Source organism: Ctenocephalides felis, unplaced genomic scaffold (genome assembly GCF_003426905.1).
Source record: "Ctenocephalides felis isolate EL2017-DRISC unplaced genomic scaffold, ASM342690v1 CF-g0.4_SCAFFOLD_03571, whole genome shotgun sequence".
Classification (NCBI taxonomy): Eukaryota; Metazoa; Arthropoda; class Insecta; order Siphonaptera; family Pulicidae; genus Ctenocephalides; species Ctenocephalides felis.
The window spans coordinates 14,330,921-14,351,061 of NW_020539725.1; the positions used below are offsets into that span (position 1 = coordinate 14,330,921).

A 20,141-nucleotide genomic window follows, 5' to 3' on the forward strand; every position below is an offset into this window, starting at 1 on the left:
ACTACAATTTGTTTTTTTCCCTTATTTTTTATTCATTTATTTTTCTTTATATTTAATTCATTTTTATTTATTTATTTTTTATTTTTATTATTATTATTATTTTTATTTCTTTCTGTGATTATTATTATTTTTTTTATTATTATTATGTGTAAATTAGCCATAAAATTCATAGGGTCTGTAAATAACTCTGATTGTTATATAATATGAATGAATAAAAAACAAATTGTGGTTAATTATATTAATTATGTTTTTTTAAACTTTGGATCTGTAACAGTAAATAACATCTTTAGGATCACAGCAAAAATAATGAAACAATTACCGCAACTTTTATATTTTGTTAAACTAAATTTTCAATTTAGGTCGCACTTAAAAACTCCTAATTTTCAAACTACATGGAGTAATTTTTTTTCTAATTTTTAGGATAGTTAGGATAGTTAGGATAGTTAGAATCGCTACTATCATCCCGTTTCAGCTTAACGTTGATTTCTGGGACACCATATTACATTTAAATTGATTTGCTTGAAAGATCAACTAAACACGGTACGAAAAAAATGTCTATTTCAATTCTAATGCCTCAGAAAACTTTAAATTATTTTGTTTGGTTTCCGTAGATGCTCAACCTTTATCCTAACAATTACAAATATCAACGATTAAATAGATAAAATTAGCTAATATTTTTTCTATAATAATACTTCGAAGTTGTTCTTTAATATTGATTATTCACATCCAAATAAACCAGGTATTTTACGGACATAAAGGAATGTTGGATTGTATGAAATAATAAAAACTCGAGCGTACTTTCTATTGTGATTGTTTTTTTTATCATCGCACCGCATTTTATGGAAATTTTATTAATTATGTTAATTCAGTGATTCTGAAAGATTGTTTGCGAAATAATTAACAGTTCTGAAATTTATTATTGAAATAAAATTAGGGGACACTGAGTACGGTAGTGAAAGTCGTCATAACAGATTTTGAGATAGGATTCAAAGACAGAAAGGTGAAGTATGTTTGCTTAAACAAGTTTCCATTATTGCATTGAGTCAGCCCTATATTAACATGATTGGTAGTTAACTACCAACAATTAGTTTTTACGTAGATAATTTAGCTCGATCATAATGATGATTTGTCTCCAAAAGTGTGCGTGCCAAGTATTCCTGGTCTTTTTCGAGTGAAGATTAAACAGATGAAAAAATAACTTAATTGAACAAAATGCAAAAGAGAAAAGGTAAGAAAAATTCAGTATAAGAAAAAACAATTTACAAAGTTTTCTTATTCCCTGGTGTGTCACCACCGTCCCTGGTAGTGTGGACGGTTGTGACACTCGCCCATTTATTGTATGACTTGATTGTATCACGAATCCATCGTATTTAAGGAAAGTAGTTCAGAATTTCAATGTAGACAAATGTTCAAATTACCATTTAATTTACTTTTCTCCCAGCTAAGTGGTGAATTGATAAAATTATTGCTTGTCAAAAAAGTGGCACAACCGTACCCAGTCTCCTCCCCCTACATAAAAATAGAAACTACTCAATTTGAAGCGGCGATAACTTTAACTGATACTAAAACAAAAGAAATTTACTCAAATAAAAATGTTTATGTTTAACGTTACTCATGAAATATATCAAGAAAAATCTAGCAAAATAATTTATATTAATAAATTAACATAATCAATCCATGATCGATTATATCCGTAATTTTGTTGCTGAATAGCGTTATCGTTTGATTTAATTAACAAAAAATCTCAGAGAAATAACTTTTAATCGTATAAAACAGTCCTGAAATTCTCTACAAACTATAAATAATAATGTTTTTCAATCAAAATAACGAACAATTCACAAAAAACAATAATAAATAATATTAAACTGAAAGAAAAAATTAATAATAAATGTACAAAAAGAAAGAAATATCCGGCGACATATGATGTAATAAAATAATATTTAGAATAATTTTTATTGCATAAAATTGCGAAAATCTACTGTACAATTAAAGCTACTTGCATATATATATATATTTTTTTTATATAAGTTCATGTAATATGCAATGCTATCTTAGGGCGAACGTGTATGATATATAAACCTAATTTTATATTTATCACAATACATCAAAAAATTCTTATCTTTCAGACATTGATATGAAAACGAATAGTACAAATACGATGACACTTTTGTAAATGAATCCAAAGCACTTTTTAGAAAATTCTAGATTTTGTAAGTTATTAGAAATTTGCGATTTCTAATGATTATGTCGAAACTATCCAACTTTATTCAATATTAGGAACGTATAAAAAATTCAACTACAAAAGTATCGCCGTTACTTTTGAAGAAAAACAGTTCAACAATTTACATTGTTTGGTAGTCATTAACAATAGCACTAAGAGAAAATGTGTATGTTTTTTAATGCGATTCTGTAAGTTTTTACTATTTACATCTAGTAATGTTTATATAAATAATTTAAAAAGTGTCGGGCACATTGCAACATGCGGAAGATTTGCTGACAATATATAAAATTGCTAAATCCGTGCCAACGTTAGCCAATTGTGCAAAAGATATTATATCTACGCTCATTTCAACAGCATACTAAAATGATATTTATTGAAACACAAATGTGAAAAGGTTGATAAGAAATACCTTTGCACATTTTATATGCGAGGACATCATGTTAAGCTTTAGAGAATTTTGAAATAAATTAATACAGGGCATACTAATTTAAACTAATCTAAACATATCTACCTCGAAGTAGTGCCTATAATAATTCTATAATAAATGGAATTATAAAGTTTTCTCTTGTTATTATATGCTATAATAAATACACATTCAAAATGGTCAGTGCTTTGAGAAAGTATCAGTGCATTGCAGTAACAAACACTTGGAAGCAACGGTTATAATTGTCCATTTTATGAATTAATAATACATACAATAAGATGGGATAGCGGGTGCCTTATATAATACACTTATTCCTCTCACGTCGTTTATACAAAATATATATCATAAAAACACAAAAATAAATAAAATGTTGATCTTATCTATGTAATTGAGATAACGCATCAAATCTTTTCATAATTTCACACATACTCTTTTTTAATGAACCGATATTTTTGCAATATATATTTATAGATTATTTTCATAATAATGGTTTTTACGCTATAAAGCGTAATCAACACACAAATTTTTGTTCATTTATATGTATATATATATATATATATATATATATATATATATATATCCATTCACCAAAACTACATGCCCATTCACTTCTAAAACATTCACTCCAAATCATAATAATTAGTTAAGTAAATATTCAACATGTTGGTGATTTACCTCACTTGCACTGAATGAATATTCCAGATATTCTACTCTAATATTATTCGAAGTTTTCTGTCCAGGATAAATTGACCATGCCCCATGAATGCGGCTAGTTAGACGACAACGATTAGTTGACCATCAGAGTATGAGATTCCATAGGAGCGGCCGAGTCGTACAAAGTGTCTGTGTCCTGAGTGGGTTCACCTTGCAACTGGCACTGATTGGTTAATGTTCCCGCACCGCAATCACAGAAAAACCTTCGAAATAAATATAAAATTATGTTGCAATTAAATACTAATACTAATGCTGAGTGCCATCGTGCCTTAAAGCAAATGGCTGCTGCTTTCCGTTTTTTTATAACAAACTAGCAAATCCAAGGAACTCCGTTTCGCCACCAGATGGTTTCGTGAGAAAGATGAAGAAATTTTTTGTTTGTTTTATATTTGAAAAGGAAAAATTTGATTTTATTATACAATAGTAATGAATTTATTTCGATTACAAAAATGAAGTGTTTTTTAGTTGAACTTCTCTAAGTAAATGAAAGTGAATCCGCAAATTATCCGTTTCATTGAAGTGCTCATTGGTAAATCACATTTTTTGTTTTTTGGTCTGATGTTAACACAAACAAAGCTCGTGAACAGGCAACGTATAACTGCCCATGTGAAAAACAATGATTTTCTGAATAATCTATTTGAAATTTATCCCGCAAACACTAAGCGATTGGATTGCGACTTGTTATTGCGAACGCAAGGCGAACTGGAAATTGCAATCGTTTGAAGTCAAACGGAAGACCAGTCAGAATCAGAATCATTGGTATGTCACCAAATCGCCAGCAATTTTTGATTGAATGGTGAAATTCAGTGCGTGTACATCATATTTCTTGGCGGCAAGAATTGCTCGTTAACTTAACCAATCATAATTCTGATAATTCCCACTAATGTCATTACTCGAATTTTTAATTACGGTGCGTGAAGTTCCAGCAATTTGCATTAGGGTACGATGCCATGCACCACTAATTTGGGTACGATGCAATGCACCACTAGCTATAAACCATGCGGAGCCCGAGACCTTTCCAACGAATGCAAAATTGTCGAAATTGGTTCGTGCGTTCTGGAGTTATTTCGTCAGGAAGGAAAACCCGACTTATTTTTATATATATAGAAGATAATGACACTGCGCGACACTATTTTTTTCCCTGAAATGTTATGATGTTTTATGCAACTCGAGGACGCTCGATTCTGAAAATAGTAACTGAAAGTTGCATACAGCTCCAGTTTGTGGGATATGCCAATATGCTAGTTCTACATCAAATTACAATAAAAAATACAACTTATTTCATTTTACGCCTTCAAAAGTCTTTTTATACAATTTGAAAGCCTGACTGATTTCATCATAAGCTCCAACAATTATCAGCCATCAGCCATCATGTGGATGTCCCACTTTCCTTGATATCGCTATCTTGGTGTACTCTCGCCCTGCTCTTCGCTAATATCTCCAAAATTTTCCAAAAATCGTTCTGAATAAGAGTGCGGGTGATGAATTTAAATCAATTACATCAAATATATCAATTTGTAATTCTTCCTGTCTTCTCTTTTAAAGTTGGTTTCTTCATGTATTTGTCGAAAACATATTAACCACAGATGTAACAAAAACTATCTGAATTATGCACACAAAGTCTTAGAGTCGATGCCATAACGAAAACTTATTTATTATTATTAAACTGCAATAATAATAACCGAAATGAGTAATTGGTGTAGTCCCCTAAAACTCAAAAACTGGAGCTGTTACCAAAAAACGGAAGGTATATTTGAAGGTATATTAGCGTGCAACTCTAAGTGGGTTTTAAAAAAAAAATTAAGAAAAAAAAAATAAAAGTACCATTTTTGTCGCGCAGTGTAATCAATATAAATGAACTGTTTGAAAACTGAAGTAGCCGAAGAACTGAAATACGCAAAGTCGGAAAACGAAAAGCCAATAGTAAATGCATAAAATCTGTTTTTGAATATTGAATAATTATCACATTCATTAAATTTTAACTCAATGAATATTTTAATTTCTTTCGGGTAGAAAGAAACAATAAGGATTTGCATTAATCAAAATCGTTTGTTCAATAACAATTTTATAAATTCACAATATTTAGTGGTGAATCATTCATTGGAATGACAACAACAACTGACTTACAAAAATTTAGCACAATAATTTAACAAGTATGTTTATAAGTGTGAGTGAATAAAATCAACTAAATAGCTCATATGACGTTTATTCTCATTGGTGTTTAAAATAAAATAATTTAAAAAATCACAGTACATTATAAAATTTGGTCTGTTGGTCTTTAAATTGTATTATTGTTGTTACGAATACGAATGAAATTTCTTGCTTGCTAGTACGGAACATTAAATTAGGTTCGAAAGTTTTAATCATTCATTTGTAATATTTGCCTTTAGTGATTCTTGTAAGTAATTTGAAAATTCTTAGTAATTAGTGCGGAAAGCGCATGCACATCAAATTATCAATTTTTTTTTCAAATTAAATTTTGTATTGTAATAAATGAAAAAATGTTGATTTTTAAAGGCATTATTTCCTTCCAAGTAAACATCTCAAAGCATTCATGTAGAACTGACGAATTTTGTGTGATGAGTTTAAATGTTGTATGCTATCAATTTTGCAAAAAAAATGGCTACGGATGGAGAAGGATATTTTGAATTACCAATTTGAGTTTAGCATATTCAAGAAATATTTCATTAAGTTAATATTTGTTTATAAAACAAATAATGCGAGTAGTTATCAATTTGCTTTGAGAACCAATGCAAACTAGTTAATTGTATATTAGTATGAAACTCTAAATTAGGCAAAAATTCAATGGTTAATAATCTCTAAAAAAATCTAAAGATTCACTCAAACAGTTGAAATAATTGCATTGAATGAATGAAATGAATATTGCAAGTCTGAAAATGAAATCTATGTGTATATATCAGAGACTCTCTTTTGACCGCCAAGTACAAATAACAGATAATATCCGTAAAAAATACAAATATTTATTAAATAAGGAAATGAACTACGACTAGAATGAATTAATTGAACTCCAATTAAACTATATTGAATTATAGAATATGTATGTGAACATGTATATGCATATATTTTAATTAATCGACAATTGAAGAAATTGTTGAACAACAATCTAGTACAGAATAAAATTTGCGTCGTAGTTTCTTAGAGTTAGAGTGTTGTAGAATATCTTTTCGAACCATAGAGGCGCTGCAAATCTTAAACTTTCATCACATGGCAACATTGATTCTTGTCTTATTCCTATCAAGAATTTTCTCTATGGTTTCCTTTGCCGACATACTTTTTGACAGTACGACATGGCAGTATATCATTTTACACGCCTCAATTATTATATTTAATCGACATTACGCATCAAGTTATGTAGGTAAGCCGAATTCTTTACGCTCAAAAGAACATCAAAAACATATACAGGCCGGTGAATCTAGTGTGCGTTACAATTCGTGAATTGTTTTCCATTTGACTTGAGAACAAATTAAAATAGTACAACGCAACTACTACGAGAGATCGGTTTACAATGGCGGTTAATGTGTATTCTACAAACGTTACATCCGAAAACCTATCCAGACATGATATGCTAGCTTGGGTAAATGATTGTTTATCATGTTCTTATTCGAAAATAGAAGAATTATGCACGGGCGCGGCTTATTGTCAATTTATGGATATGTTATTCCCTGGCAGTGTGCCCATGAAGAGAATAAAATTCAAGACCAACTTAGAACATGAATATATCCAAAATTTCAAGTTGCTGCAGGCCTCTTTCAATAAAATGGGTGTGGACAAGATCGTGCCCATTGATAAGTTAGTCAAAGGAAGATTTCAGGATAACTTCGAGTTCATGCAATGGTTCAAGAAGTTTTTTGATGCTAACTTTGATGGTCGTGATTATGATGCATTAGCAATGCGTGAGGGAGCTCCAATGGGAAATGCTAGTGGTAATAGAAACATGATAGCTAAGAAAACCCCAGCACCTAGATTTGACTCCAATAAAACAGCCAGAAGTGCAATCTCCGCTAATAATCCCTCAAGAGTCCAAACAACAGCAAAACCAAAACCAAGTCTCGCAACTAATAATAGAGGTGCTGCTGGGGATACCGGCAAAGTAGATGAATTAACTAATCAAGTGCTTGATTTGAAGTTGAACGTGGAAGGGTTAGAGAAGGAAAGGGATTTCTATTTCAGCAAACTTCGTGAAATTGAAATCTTATGTCAAGAAAGTCAAGATACAAGTGATAATCCGCTAATCACAAAAATAATGGATGTTCTTTATGCTACTGAAGATGGCTTTGCTCCCCCTGATGAAATCGAAGGTGTTGCAAACGAAGAAGAGGAGGAAGAGTATTAAAATTGTAAAGTGATGATGATGGGTTAAGTTTTGTACTTGGAGTAAATTATTTTTAAATTGAAGTAATAAAATTTTAAACTGTATTGCTTTTTCAAATATTTTAAATAGTTGCCTATTGTATCTAATAGTTAAGTATTAAATGAAATGATTGCAATGCAAATGTTTTATATTAATTGATCATTTATTTATATTGAAATTTATAAAGGTATTTTGAGAGATGGGAAGAAAGTATCTATTTTTGAATAGGTGTTATGTATTAAGAGCCAAATTAAGACTGCTGCATTGCAATCCTTGTTTTACTGTTTTAAGGATTTTATGATAATTTGCAATTGAAAATAAAACGTTAAAACTGAATTTTATATCAATTTCAAAAAACTAGAAATATTTTATTATAATGTTATTAATCACTTCAATAATTTTTCAAGAATTGTGGAGGTATTCAAAAAGTATTGTAAAGTTTGAGCTTTGAATATCCTTAATTTTACTTGGTTTATATATAAGAATCGCTAAATTGCATTTAAAATTTACAAAGTTAAAATTGATGACAGTTTAATTATGTTAAAATATTATGATGCATGCCTTAGAATACTCATATCTTTTATAACTATTGGAAATTTAAATTGAGTTTAGTTTTTTTTATTCTTTATAATAAAAAACAAATAGAAAAATATACAAAAAAAGCTATTTTTTCATGAATGAAATATATTGAACATGCTGCTGAAATCTGTATCTTCCTATAAATAAATGGTACTCTATAAGAAAGCATGTTTCTCATTTCCTCCAAAATCAAAATTGTTTGATATAAAAATAATGTATTTAGTGCATTACTTGTGATAATACACAGGGGTAAAAAGTCAAATACAGTAGTGGTGGCAGGATAAAAAATTATCAGAAATTAATAGAAATAAAATATGAAAATAATTTTTAGAAAATTGTATCTATTGTATGTAATAAGGCCATACTACCCGAGAGGCCAACAACATTCTTATTTTCAAAATAGTCAATTTCTTATAAATGAAGCATATAATAAATTAAGTCAGTCATACATTCTTATTTATGAGTAATATTGAATAGAAATTTTTATATAGAAATGTTTAGAGCTTAGATACATGTATTTTCTATAGAGTACCAATATACGTTCATTGAACTATAAACATCTTGCAAAAATATAATAATAAATTCTGCTCACCTGTCATGTCTAATAAACTCCACATCATGACCAGCATGACATGTCTTGATGCAATTGACACAGATTGCATTTCTGTCCGTCGTGTTACAAGTTTGGCATCGGTAGAAATCATGCATAGGAAAGCTAGTATATGAAGAGATTTTGTATAAACATTGACTGTTCGAAACAGCTTTTTCAACAGCATCTTGATTGTTGAAGATTTTATTGCCTCTAATTATTGGTTGCACCCCACTCGCCAAACAAAGGCCTGGAATTAAAAATAAAATACAATATAGTTTTTAATGAAAAGCTTTTCTATTATTTATTGGAATTCTTTCATTACTATAATCATAACCCGCTGATGCATGATTATGATGTAATCATATTAAAATTTATAGACAAATATTTTATAAATTTTCACCCAACTTATAAAACTTGTATACACATTTCAAAATACTGATGCACGTCATTATTATTGCTCAAATTAAATTGAAATTTATAAATTGTGTATATTTTCATATCACCACATAGAGTTAGTGCAATGTATGTTATTGTTAATAATGCGAAATAAGTTTTGCATTTTTGAATCGAGAATATTTAGTAATGAGCGAATATAACATACACATTTCTCTATTAATATTTCTTTCAAGATATATCTTTTGTCTCAACTGTAAAATGTCAAACAATTTAATATTATTCATTATTCTTTGCAACAAATGTTCCAAAACTAAGATCATGATTTTCCAAATAAGGTCAGTATCATGTAAATTTAAGTTTGATGCTTTAATAAATCTATTTCAAAATAATTTTCCATGTACATTTTATTTTATATTATGAGACTATTATATGAGGAAAGACATATAAAGTAACACAAGCCTTTATGCCTTTAGATCAATATTGTATAGTAAAATATATGTTGATTGTAGTTTAAACAATATAATATAGTAGATTTAATTTTAGAGTCAAGTTTCAAAATTTCAATTGCATTAGAAATGATATGATATGAATATGGCAAAGCAGTGACAAATTACTTTGACAATAAATACAAAGATTATATTTTATCTGAATTTCAAAAATTTCTAAAATATGTTAAATGTGAATCACAAAAATAATAAAACAACAAATAAATTGACTGATAAATAATCTTACCTCCAAATCTATTGTTAAATATTTGATTAAATTCTAGTGTCGCAGTAGCATTGTTTGTTATTTCAACACCTGCAGCAAGACCATCAAAAATCCGATTCCGCCTTAGCAGTGGATGACTTTGAGTTGATATTAACACTCCAGCTTGAGCATTTCGAAATATATCATTTTCTTCCAATATACCTGATACAGAAGTAAAACAAACGACATCAATAACATTTTTCTTTTACATAAATATTATAACAATTATGAAAATCACCTTTTCCTCCATTGAATATACAAATGCCACCATCTCTTCCATCAAAAATCTTGTTTCTTTTTAATGTTGGATTTGAATCTGTTTTTATCCAAACTCCTGCCATTGCATTATCAAAAATTTCATTTTGTTCCAACAATCCAAGGCCTGCAACAAATATTTCATCAAATACTTTTCTGAACTTATTTCAAAGGTTATATATGAATAGTTAATAAGCTATCAATCAGAATTTGTTGCAGAACATATGTACTAGCTGCAGTTAAAAAAAATTGATATATATTTGAAGAAGCTCTTTGAACTAATACGGTTATAGTATAAATAATATTACTTCAGATGCACATATGTAAAAGAATAATAACCTCCATTATAAACAAGTACTCCTCCATTCTGTCCACCCCATATTTTATTTCCTTTAATGACTGGGTTACTTCCCGTTCTGATCTGGACACCAGAGTAAAGATGGTTGAAAATATCATTATCCTCAAGTTTACCATGTCCGTTATCATAGAAATAAACTCCAACTTGTTTTCCAGAATGAATTCGGTTTCTCCTTAAAACTGGCATACTGCCTGTTGTAATCCACACACCAGCCAAAGTATTTGCATACACCTGAGGAAGATGAGACAAATAGAAGTTACAATAAAAATCTCAAAAATTGTGTAATATAAACTAAAAGCAGTCCCTTACGTTTGAAAAAAATTATTTACATTTAATCTGCCATTGAAAATTTAGGACTTAGAAGACAATAGAATTTAGTGGCTTCATAAACACCATTATGAAATACTATACATTTTAGAAATTGAAATCTTCTAGAGAATCAATTATATTGAAATAATGAAAAACTGCCAACAAATGTTTTATTTTAATAATTGATTCCTTATTCATTAGAAAAATAATTTTTCATTTTCATGTTGTAATAGAATTATGATAATAATTTCATAACTTTACCTCATTTTCCTCTATTAATCCTTGACCCTTCTCATGCACATATATGCCACCATGTTGTCCATGGTGTATTTTATTATGTCTAACTATTGGATCACTATTAGTACGGATTTGAATGCCAGCTAAAGCATTGCCATAAATATTATTGTGCTCAATCAAGCCACGACCTTCCCCGAATATATACACCCCGCCTTGATGGCCATTGTAAATTTCATTTCTTCGTATTGTAGGATTACTATTTGATGTTATCCATACCCCTTGAAATTAAAAATAATTATGAAACATCATAAATGCAAATTGAATATATTTAACATGAACTAACTATTTTATTTGTAAATATTTATTTTCAAATAGTTACTAATAAAAGATATTTTATTTCTTTAGTATTTGAGAGATTATACAAATTCTAGATTATAAATAAAGTTCATTAACTTTATTTTAAACTTTTAATATTGTTGATAATCTATAAACATTGCAGGTTTTTCAGTTAAATCGTACATTTTCAATTTCACAACTTTTTTGTTAACAAATGTTCATATCATGGTTAAAGTTATCATGCAGAAATATTTTCAAACAGTTTACTGTATGACTTACCTGCGAAATTATTTGAATGAATTTTGTTTTCTATAAATTGACCTAAACCATTTTCATGAACATATATTCCTCCAGTTTGACCATGATGAATTTCACATTGTACAACTGTAGGATTTGCACCAGCTTTGACTTCAAAGCCTGCTATACGATTGTTATGGATATCATTTGATTCAAAATAACCCTAAAAAAATAATTATATATAATAAGAAATACACCAGTAAAATATGAAGACATAAGTATAAAAAATAATCCAATTTTGATATTTTCAATCAATGTATCATGCATAAAGAAACTGCATATTAAAAAAGTATAAAAAATGAGGAAAAACAGGAAAAGTATAAGCATTTTCATATAAAATAAATTGGTTCATAAATGGCTATGCTTAGATTTCAGCATGTGAAAAGGATATTTTCTATAAATTTCTTACCATTCCATTATCAAATGTGAAAATCCCAACATCTCTTCCATGGTGTATATGGTTCCGTCGCATTATAGGATTTGCATAGTTTTTTACCCAAATACCCGCTAGAGCATTTCTACTAATCTCATTGTCCTCATAAGTTCCTTGTGCATAATCTGTTACATACAATCCAACATTCTCACAATCACTTATATCACAGTGTTTGATTGATGGGTTAGCACCCATGCCTGATACACATACTGCTGCTCCTACTGTAAAAATAAATAAATTTATATATATAAACATATTATATATTAGGTGTATACATTCAGATATGTTTGTGTGTTTGTCATTTTTCAATCATATTTGGTAACTAGTTGTAAGTAGCATTTTGCGTTAAGGCAAGTTGCATGAACTTTCCGCTACGTATACATAGGAAACTTAATCAATTAGAATTGATATTCAGCTATTTGAGTAGAATACTACTGTTAATTTAAGAATAAAATTTTCGTTTTTACTAAAAAATAATTAATATGATTTCCAAATGATGTCTTTCAAATATACTTCTAATACATATATGAAATTATATATGTTAAATTAATTTGTTTAACATATTTCATTCATCTGTTTCTGGTTCTAAAATTGTATTTCATTTAGGTGTGGTCTAAGCTATAATCAGAAGCTACCTTTGAAACACAGATTCTGATAAGAATCGCTGAAGCGCGCAACAAAATTCTGAGCTATGTATTTTGAATTTTTATAATTCAACCACTTATCTTAGGCCTATTATATTTTAGTATATTATTTCAAACCGCAAAATCAATCGTTATACAATGTTTCATTAAATCACCAAAAATCTTCTTTTCAATATATATTTACGAAGAAACGGCCCGGCTGATCTTTACCCAAAACTAGTCAATGCGAATATCCCAAATAACTTCCCAACAGTTTTTGAATTTTCAAAACCGATTGAAGATAGTGGGCTCAAACGTGGGCGAAAAATTTTACACTTTTCTGCCAAAGAAATGGCTTGGCCGATCGTCACGCAACTGACCAAAACTTGTCCATTATGATGGCTTAAAAAAATTTTGAAATCGGACCAGCCGTTTTTGAGAAATCGTCGACAAAAGTTCAAATATTGACTCACACACACTTACATACATACTTTTTCCAAATTAAGACTTTTTAGATTCAATATAACTTGAAGCGTCGAGAAAACAAAATTAGCAAATTGGCAAAATTTTCGCGAAAACATAAACATCTCCTTTGAGAAGTTAAAAATGTCGTATCTTCTTAATGACCATAACATTGAAACTGAGAAAAGTTATCATCTAAATATAGTCAAGAATGAAAATGATTCCAAATAAAGATTATGGTTCACTTACCAACACTGGTACTCCTAATTATACAGTGATCAACTGTAGGGCTGCAATTTTCACCAACTTCTAAACAGTAATGCTTATGATGTGGAGCCGTGGATGTTAGGTCTGGGCTAAACTTTAATGTTAAATGACCAGCATAAGCTTGCTTTGCGCCTTCAACAAACATCACAGTTGATTCAGATTCTCGTTCTAAAATAACTGACTCTGCAACATTTCCAGGTGCGGCTCCTGAAATAAATTGTATAAGTAAAAATCATTGAATATAAAATAACTATATCTTAAAAATTGTAAAATGAGTTTTAGGATTATAAAAAACTTATATCTTATTATCTGACCTATCAGAGCAATGTCAGAATCAATGACAAGAAATTCTCCTCTGTATGTACCAGCATGCAGAAACACTAAAGAACATTGATTTTCTTGAGCACCAACACCATTACCGCTCATTGAATAACTAGTATTTGAACCAGTTGTTGGACTTGAAGCACAATTTCGTTCATCAGCATAAACTAAAGCGCCCTGAAATAAATAAAATCAATTGTGATTCAATACATCAAAAGTGGGGCCAATATAAAATTAAATAAAATATTGGCCATGAATAAATATAAAATCAACTGTACTATTTAAAAACTAGTCAAAAACAAAGTGAATTATGATAAAATGAAAATTACTCACTTGTAAAGTATTAAAGTATTTAATATTCCTCCCACAGTATTTTTTATCCTGATATCCAGGCCTAACATGAATTCCTCTGTATAATTGCCGAAAAGATTCTTTCCAAGGATTTTCATATTCACAATCATCTGGTGAAGCAAATTCAAACCTGCATTGGCCAGGATTGAAAAGTGGTAGGTCGTACTCATAGACATTTTGGTATATTCTTTTCCTGAAAATTGAAAAAAAATAATGCCCTATTAAATATTGTCATTTATTACACATTGTAGAAACTTCTCAATGTTTATGTAAATACTATATAAAAAATGCATTGATAATTCTAAATTCATAATTATTGATGAACATATTGAAAATACTGGAGCTTTGAAAAACGCCTTGTGCAGAACCTTGCATGTATTGTTAATAATGGTTAAAAATATCCTTTATTCATCAGACATGATAAAAAGTTTTAGAGGTAAATCATAAAAACCGCAAACATAACATATTTTAAATATATTACATACATATCTATTTTACAATCTAAGTGCTCAAGTAAAAATATTTCCTTAAAACTTACCACAATTCAGTATCATTTGCAATAACTTGAAACCTTTTGCAAACTTGAGCTAAATGACAAAGATCTTGTTCTAATAAATATGATAATATTGTTAACAGAACTTCGTCAGGAAGTTCATATTGCAAATAGTGGGAAGCAGAATTTGGAGAGTTATCCGCTGAAGTTGAACATGTCCTACAATATAAATATAGATTTTTTAATAGCTTTTGGTTTCAGCAGTATAATATTCTGTAAATACTTGTAAATATTATTATTAACAAATTGTAAATATGCAAGTATTTAAAAAAAAAGAAAGTGCATCTCATTTAAATGCATTACCTCCTCGGTCTCTTTCTGGCTGGTAACATATACCCTCCACCATTTGAAGTCGATGAGCTGCTGCCTGTAGAGCCACTAGGTCCAGCAAGACTGCTACTACTTCCTGCTGCGCACGTCACTGTGGAAGGAGCTGTAGAAGCAGCACTAGTGGAAGCCCCCCAATCATGATTAGAAGAAGGACTCTTTCTACGTAAGTCGTACGGACTGTGATGTACTACTGCGGCACCTAGAATGAATTATACGGTATTAAATAGTAAGCAATCAGTAAAAAGAATTTAATTTGTGTCTAAAGTTCTAATTAAAAATATCTATTCGTCCCAATCTGCACTATAAGAAATACTTAACTTTCTGTAGAAATCGTAATAAAATCAAATATGATTTTTCTGATCGTTTTGGCATACTTCAGAAAAAGTGATGAATATTGTGTGATAGTAATATTGTGTATGTAGTCATTCAATTCGTACTAATGCTGTGGAAAAGGTATTTTTAGCAATGATGGGTATTCGTGGTACTAAGCATGTAATTTGATTGACGAATAATATTTTACAAATAACTTTAAAATGCTCAAAATTCTTATTATTACTAATTTAGAATTTGCCCATTTGATCATCATTTATTAAAAAAATCCAGTCATAGTTTCATTGTTACTAACCCGCTGGAGGCCCGCAATGTGAATTGGCTGGTCCATTAGCATTTCCAGCAGTAGAGGCGGATGACGTTGATCCCGTACATCCTAAATTTCCACCAGCTCCGCCACCACTGCTCGCACTTCCACCAGAGGCAGACGCGGCGGACGTTGAAGGAGCGCCATCTCCGGATAAGGAATTATTGGGAACAAAAACCACTGGATTATCTACTGGACAAATTGATATTTATACATGGATTTCTAACAATTGAATGATAGATATTAACAATTATATATACTGGAAATTGACATCCAATAAACGTTCCAAAGAAAGCATAAAACTTAGTACGAATAATACAATTTGTGTTAGTACAATTGATATTGGTTTTGGATAATACTAAGTAAACTATTACAATATAAAATGTTTCAAATAATATGATATTTATAAATTATAAATATTACAATTTTGATGGTGTAAATAATTAGGTCCTACTTCTCAGAACTATTATTCAAAAGACCTTTAAATTTACTAATTCGAATATATATTTAATTTGCAAGTCCTTTCTGTGATGAACTAACAATAATGTTGAAGATCAGAATATCTTTATAATGTTTAACACAAATCAGTTTTAGATAAAGTGATTATATTTTCAAATCATCATGCTTTTTCATTTTAGAATACACTAAAAATTCAAGGGAATTTAACAAGAAGTCAAATTGCAAGTACTCCAAAATCAGTTTACTTTGAGTGAAGGTACTATTTTAATCTTCTTACATTTTGTTTTGTAATGCATTACAAGCTTCAAGCTTTAGCATTGAAATTAGCTTATGTAGTATTAAAAATGTAAAGCTTCTAAATGTAAAAAATGTAAATTAGCTTTTACATTAGGATTCCCAATGATCATACAACAAATATAATAAGTTGCATATAAAATTAACATTCAATATAAGATTTTAGTTTAATTTTTTTTCCTTTGTCTAAAATCATTTCACAAATACTATTAGAAAAAATTTAAAGTTGTTCAGATAAGGAACATAGTAAAACCAATGTAACAGAACAATAGGCACGAGTGTTAGATGTGCCTGTTAAAATAACTCGTTGGTAGATAACTCGCCCACTTGTTAACTATCATTATTTGAACAATTCTAACCGACTGATTAAAAACGAGGTGCATTAAATATTCACACAGTAATATAAAGCATTTCAAAGTAAAATTCAGAATAATAAATTTATTGTTGATAATATAAAAAAAAATCTTCATACAAATGATAAATAATTTTCAGTGTTAATAAAAAATAAGAACTATAATAATATACCTCCTATAAAAATCAAATTCTTTTCATGAACAATAATATATTGATTATATTAAACCGTATTTAATATATTTTAGTATATATTTTGAAAAAGCAACAAAAGTTTTTCTCTTAAATTATAATGAATAGAAAATTGAACGTTTTGAAAAGTAGCAGAAAATAAATAAATTAACTAAAACTAATCTGAAGGCCAATCAACAAAAATGCAAAATATAGAATAAGCTAAAAATCGGATTTAATATTTTGTACAGATCAAGGATGTATTTATATGATGACTAGCAAACCCGACAAACTCCGTTTCGCCACCAGATGGTTTCGTGAGAAAGATGAAGAAATTTTTTGTTTGTTTTATATTTTAAAGGGAAAATTTGATTTTATCATACAACAGTAACGAATTTATTTTGATTACAAAAATGAAGTGTTTTTTATTTGAACTTCTCTAAGTAAATGAAAGTGAATCCGCAAATTATCCGTTTCATGGAAGTGATTTTTGGTAAACCACATTTTTTGTTTTTTGGTCTGACGTTAACACAAACAAAGCGGATGGTTTTCCAACTCGTGAACAGGCAACGTATAACTGCCCATGTGAAGAACAATGATTTTCTAAATAATCTATTTGAAATGTTATCCCGCAAACACTAAGCGATTGGCCTTGCGACATGTTATTGCGAACGCAAGGCGAACTGGATATTGCAATCGTTTGAAATCAAATGGAAGACCAGTCAGAATCATTGGTATGTCACTAAATCGCCAGCAATTTTTAATTGAATGGTGAAATTCAGGGCGTGTACATCATTATTCTTTGCGGCAAGAATTGCTCGTTGACTTAACCAAGCATAATTCTGATAATTCGCACTAATGTCATTACTCGAATTTTTAATTACGGTGCGTGAAGTTCCAGCAGCTTGCATTAAGGCACGATGCCATGCACAACTAATTTTCTTAGCTATAAACCTTGCGGAGCCCGAGACCTTTCCAACGAATGCAAAATTGTCGAAATCGGTTCGTGCGTTCTGGAGTTATTTCGTCAGGAAGGAAAACCCGACTTATTTTTATATATATAGAAGATATTAATACAATAACTATTCAATGTACGTCATCATATTTTATAAATAATAATAAGAACAATAAGATATGAGTATGTGTTGTGTATGGGTATTTAAACATGCAATAACCAATTCTAATTCAATAAAGCTCATGTTTGCTCGAATGGCGCGACTAACAAAAAAATAAAATAAAATGACAATTGAAATGTTATATGTAAAACTAGCAAAGTAGTCAATGCTTTCATTTCATTGGAAACAAACACACACCACAAACAGAAATACGATTTAATTAGTTTTTGCACGATACATACGATTTAAATTTAATTTTTTTACATTTGCTTAGTACTGAGTATTTGCTACAGTACTTTACGATCTGTTTAGTATTATAACCCATATTGAACACAGATGTTAAAACATCAATAAAGTAAAAAAATCTGAACCACTCATACGGTAATCTGCTTGAGCGAAGATTTTTGATAATTATGAAGTATTTTAATAAATAAAAAAATGATATCTTGACTTTGACTATAATGCATTCCCTTCTGTATAAAAAGTATGTGAAAAATCTCACTAAAAATGTATAAAGCTAACCTAATTGCTTGTGATTGTTAAGATATTTGTTAACTGTACCATAGTAGATAAAGGTAGTATAAAATGGCACTACTCACGTCCGGCATTACTGAGACCAGAACTTCCGGGCACTCCACTGGCACTGGCTGGACCTGCTCCTCCAGCACCAGAACTGGACGGGACTCCTGGGGCCGGAATGTTCTGTGGCAAAGGCTCGTTTGGTTCGGCTAAAAATAAAAAAGAAAATCAAATTATGAATAGTAAATTAAAAAATCTAAAAAAAATCATGTATAAAATAGACAAATACATTTTCAGTGCTATTCATTTGAGTGAAATTCAATGGCTCATTTAAATGATCAATTATAACTTTTGTATTATAATTTAAATATCAACTTGTCATAATCGTCAAGAATGTCAACAAGTACTATGCAAGTGAGAATTTTTGTAAGAAAATGAAGGACACTTCTTTCGTGGAACTAAATAACTTTATTCTGTAATGTATTATCCATTTTGATCAATGACTATTTTTATCATCATTCAAGCAGCATCATCATTCCACTTTCATAAAACTTCAAGTTTTTTTCGGCAAAAAAACTGAATCAGGTACAATTTGACACCATCATAATCATTGGATTGTTTACTATTCAAGAAGTTTTGTATAGATCTAAACAAAAAATGAATCAGAAAGTGCAAGGTCAGAGCTGTATAGTAAATATGGCAAATCATCCCAACCAATAAAAGATATGTGATGTTGTATCAATAATGAAATAAATAAACGATTCGATTTGTCAATTTAGGCTGCTTTTCAAGGCTCGTTCTTTAATTTCGTAAGTTGTTCAATGTAGGCATCAAAATTAATCGTTCGGTTAGATGGTAAGAGTAAAAGTAGTAAATTTCTTGGAGTGAATAATCACAAATTTGGCAAACCAATTTAGACACTGTCACCATAAACAGCTCATAATATTTTATGGGCTTTCGATGGAAATTTACTTTTGCTGAAAGAAAAAAATATGATAGCTGATAGATAAAATATGACCAAAATTTCAAACAGATTTTCCATCTTTCAACGAACGTCAAACGTAAACTACCAATCAATCAAAAAGCTATTTTTTACTGATCTATCTATTAATAAAAGGTATATTACATTTGGACTACGTCAACAAACCTAAAAATTCAACTTAAATCATCTGAGTTGAAAACCGCACTTACCTGGTTGCCAGTATAGTTCAGTCATTTACGCTTAAATTAGGTAAGAATCTCGGAATTAGAAATACCCAGCTTTAAGTCTGTATATACTTGTATATTGACACCCTAAAGTTGTCTCAAAACCTACATATGGTAGGGTGTCAATACCATATGTAGGTTTTGAGACAACTTTAGGGTATCAATATACTATGTTTACAGACTTACAGCTGGGTATCTCGAACTCCGAG

General features: G+C 29.7%; 2 protein-coding genes across 2 annotated transcripts; one reads left to right on the forward strand and one right to left on the reverse strand.

Annotated features, from left to right (window-relative positions):
- Window positions 1–3,249: 3,249 nt before the first annotated feature.
- On the reverse strand, window positions 3,250–19,942 carry LOC113385664 (F-box only protein 11-like). The gene is made up of 16 exons (XM_026623510.1): window positions 19,918–19,942; window positions 18,807–18,935; window positions 15,806–16,006; window positions 15,154–15,379; window positions 14,836–15,009; window positions 14,280–14,490; window positions 13,940–14,123; window positions 13,608–13,832; window positions 12,250–12,494; window positions 11,823–12,003; window positions 11,232–11,485; window positions 10,643–10,892; window positions 10,287–10,430; window positions 10,031–10,210; window positions 8,903–9,149; window positions 3,250–3,562 (listed from the first exon to the last, which is right to left on the reverse strand). Exons 1-16 carry the CDS (start codon window positions 19,940–19,942, stop codon window positions 3,433–3,435), a joined length of 3,006 nt encoding a protein of 1,001 aa, XP_026479295.1. The 3' UTR covers window positions 3,250–3,432.
- LOC113384407 (microtubule-associated protein RP/EB family member 1-like) lies at window positions 6,635–7,796 on the forward strand. Its single transcript, XM_026622120.1, has one exon. It carries the CDS (start codon window positions 6,886–6,888, stop codon window positions 7,711–7,713), a length of 828 nt encoding a protein of 275 aa, XP_026477905.1. The 5' UTR covers window positions 6,635–6,885; the 3' UTR covers window positions 7,714–7,796.
- Window positions 19,943–20,141: the final 199 nt, after the last annotated feature.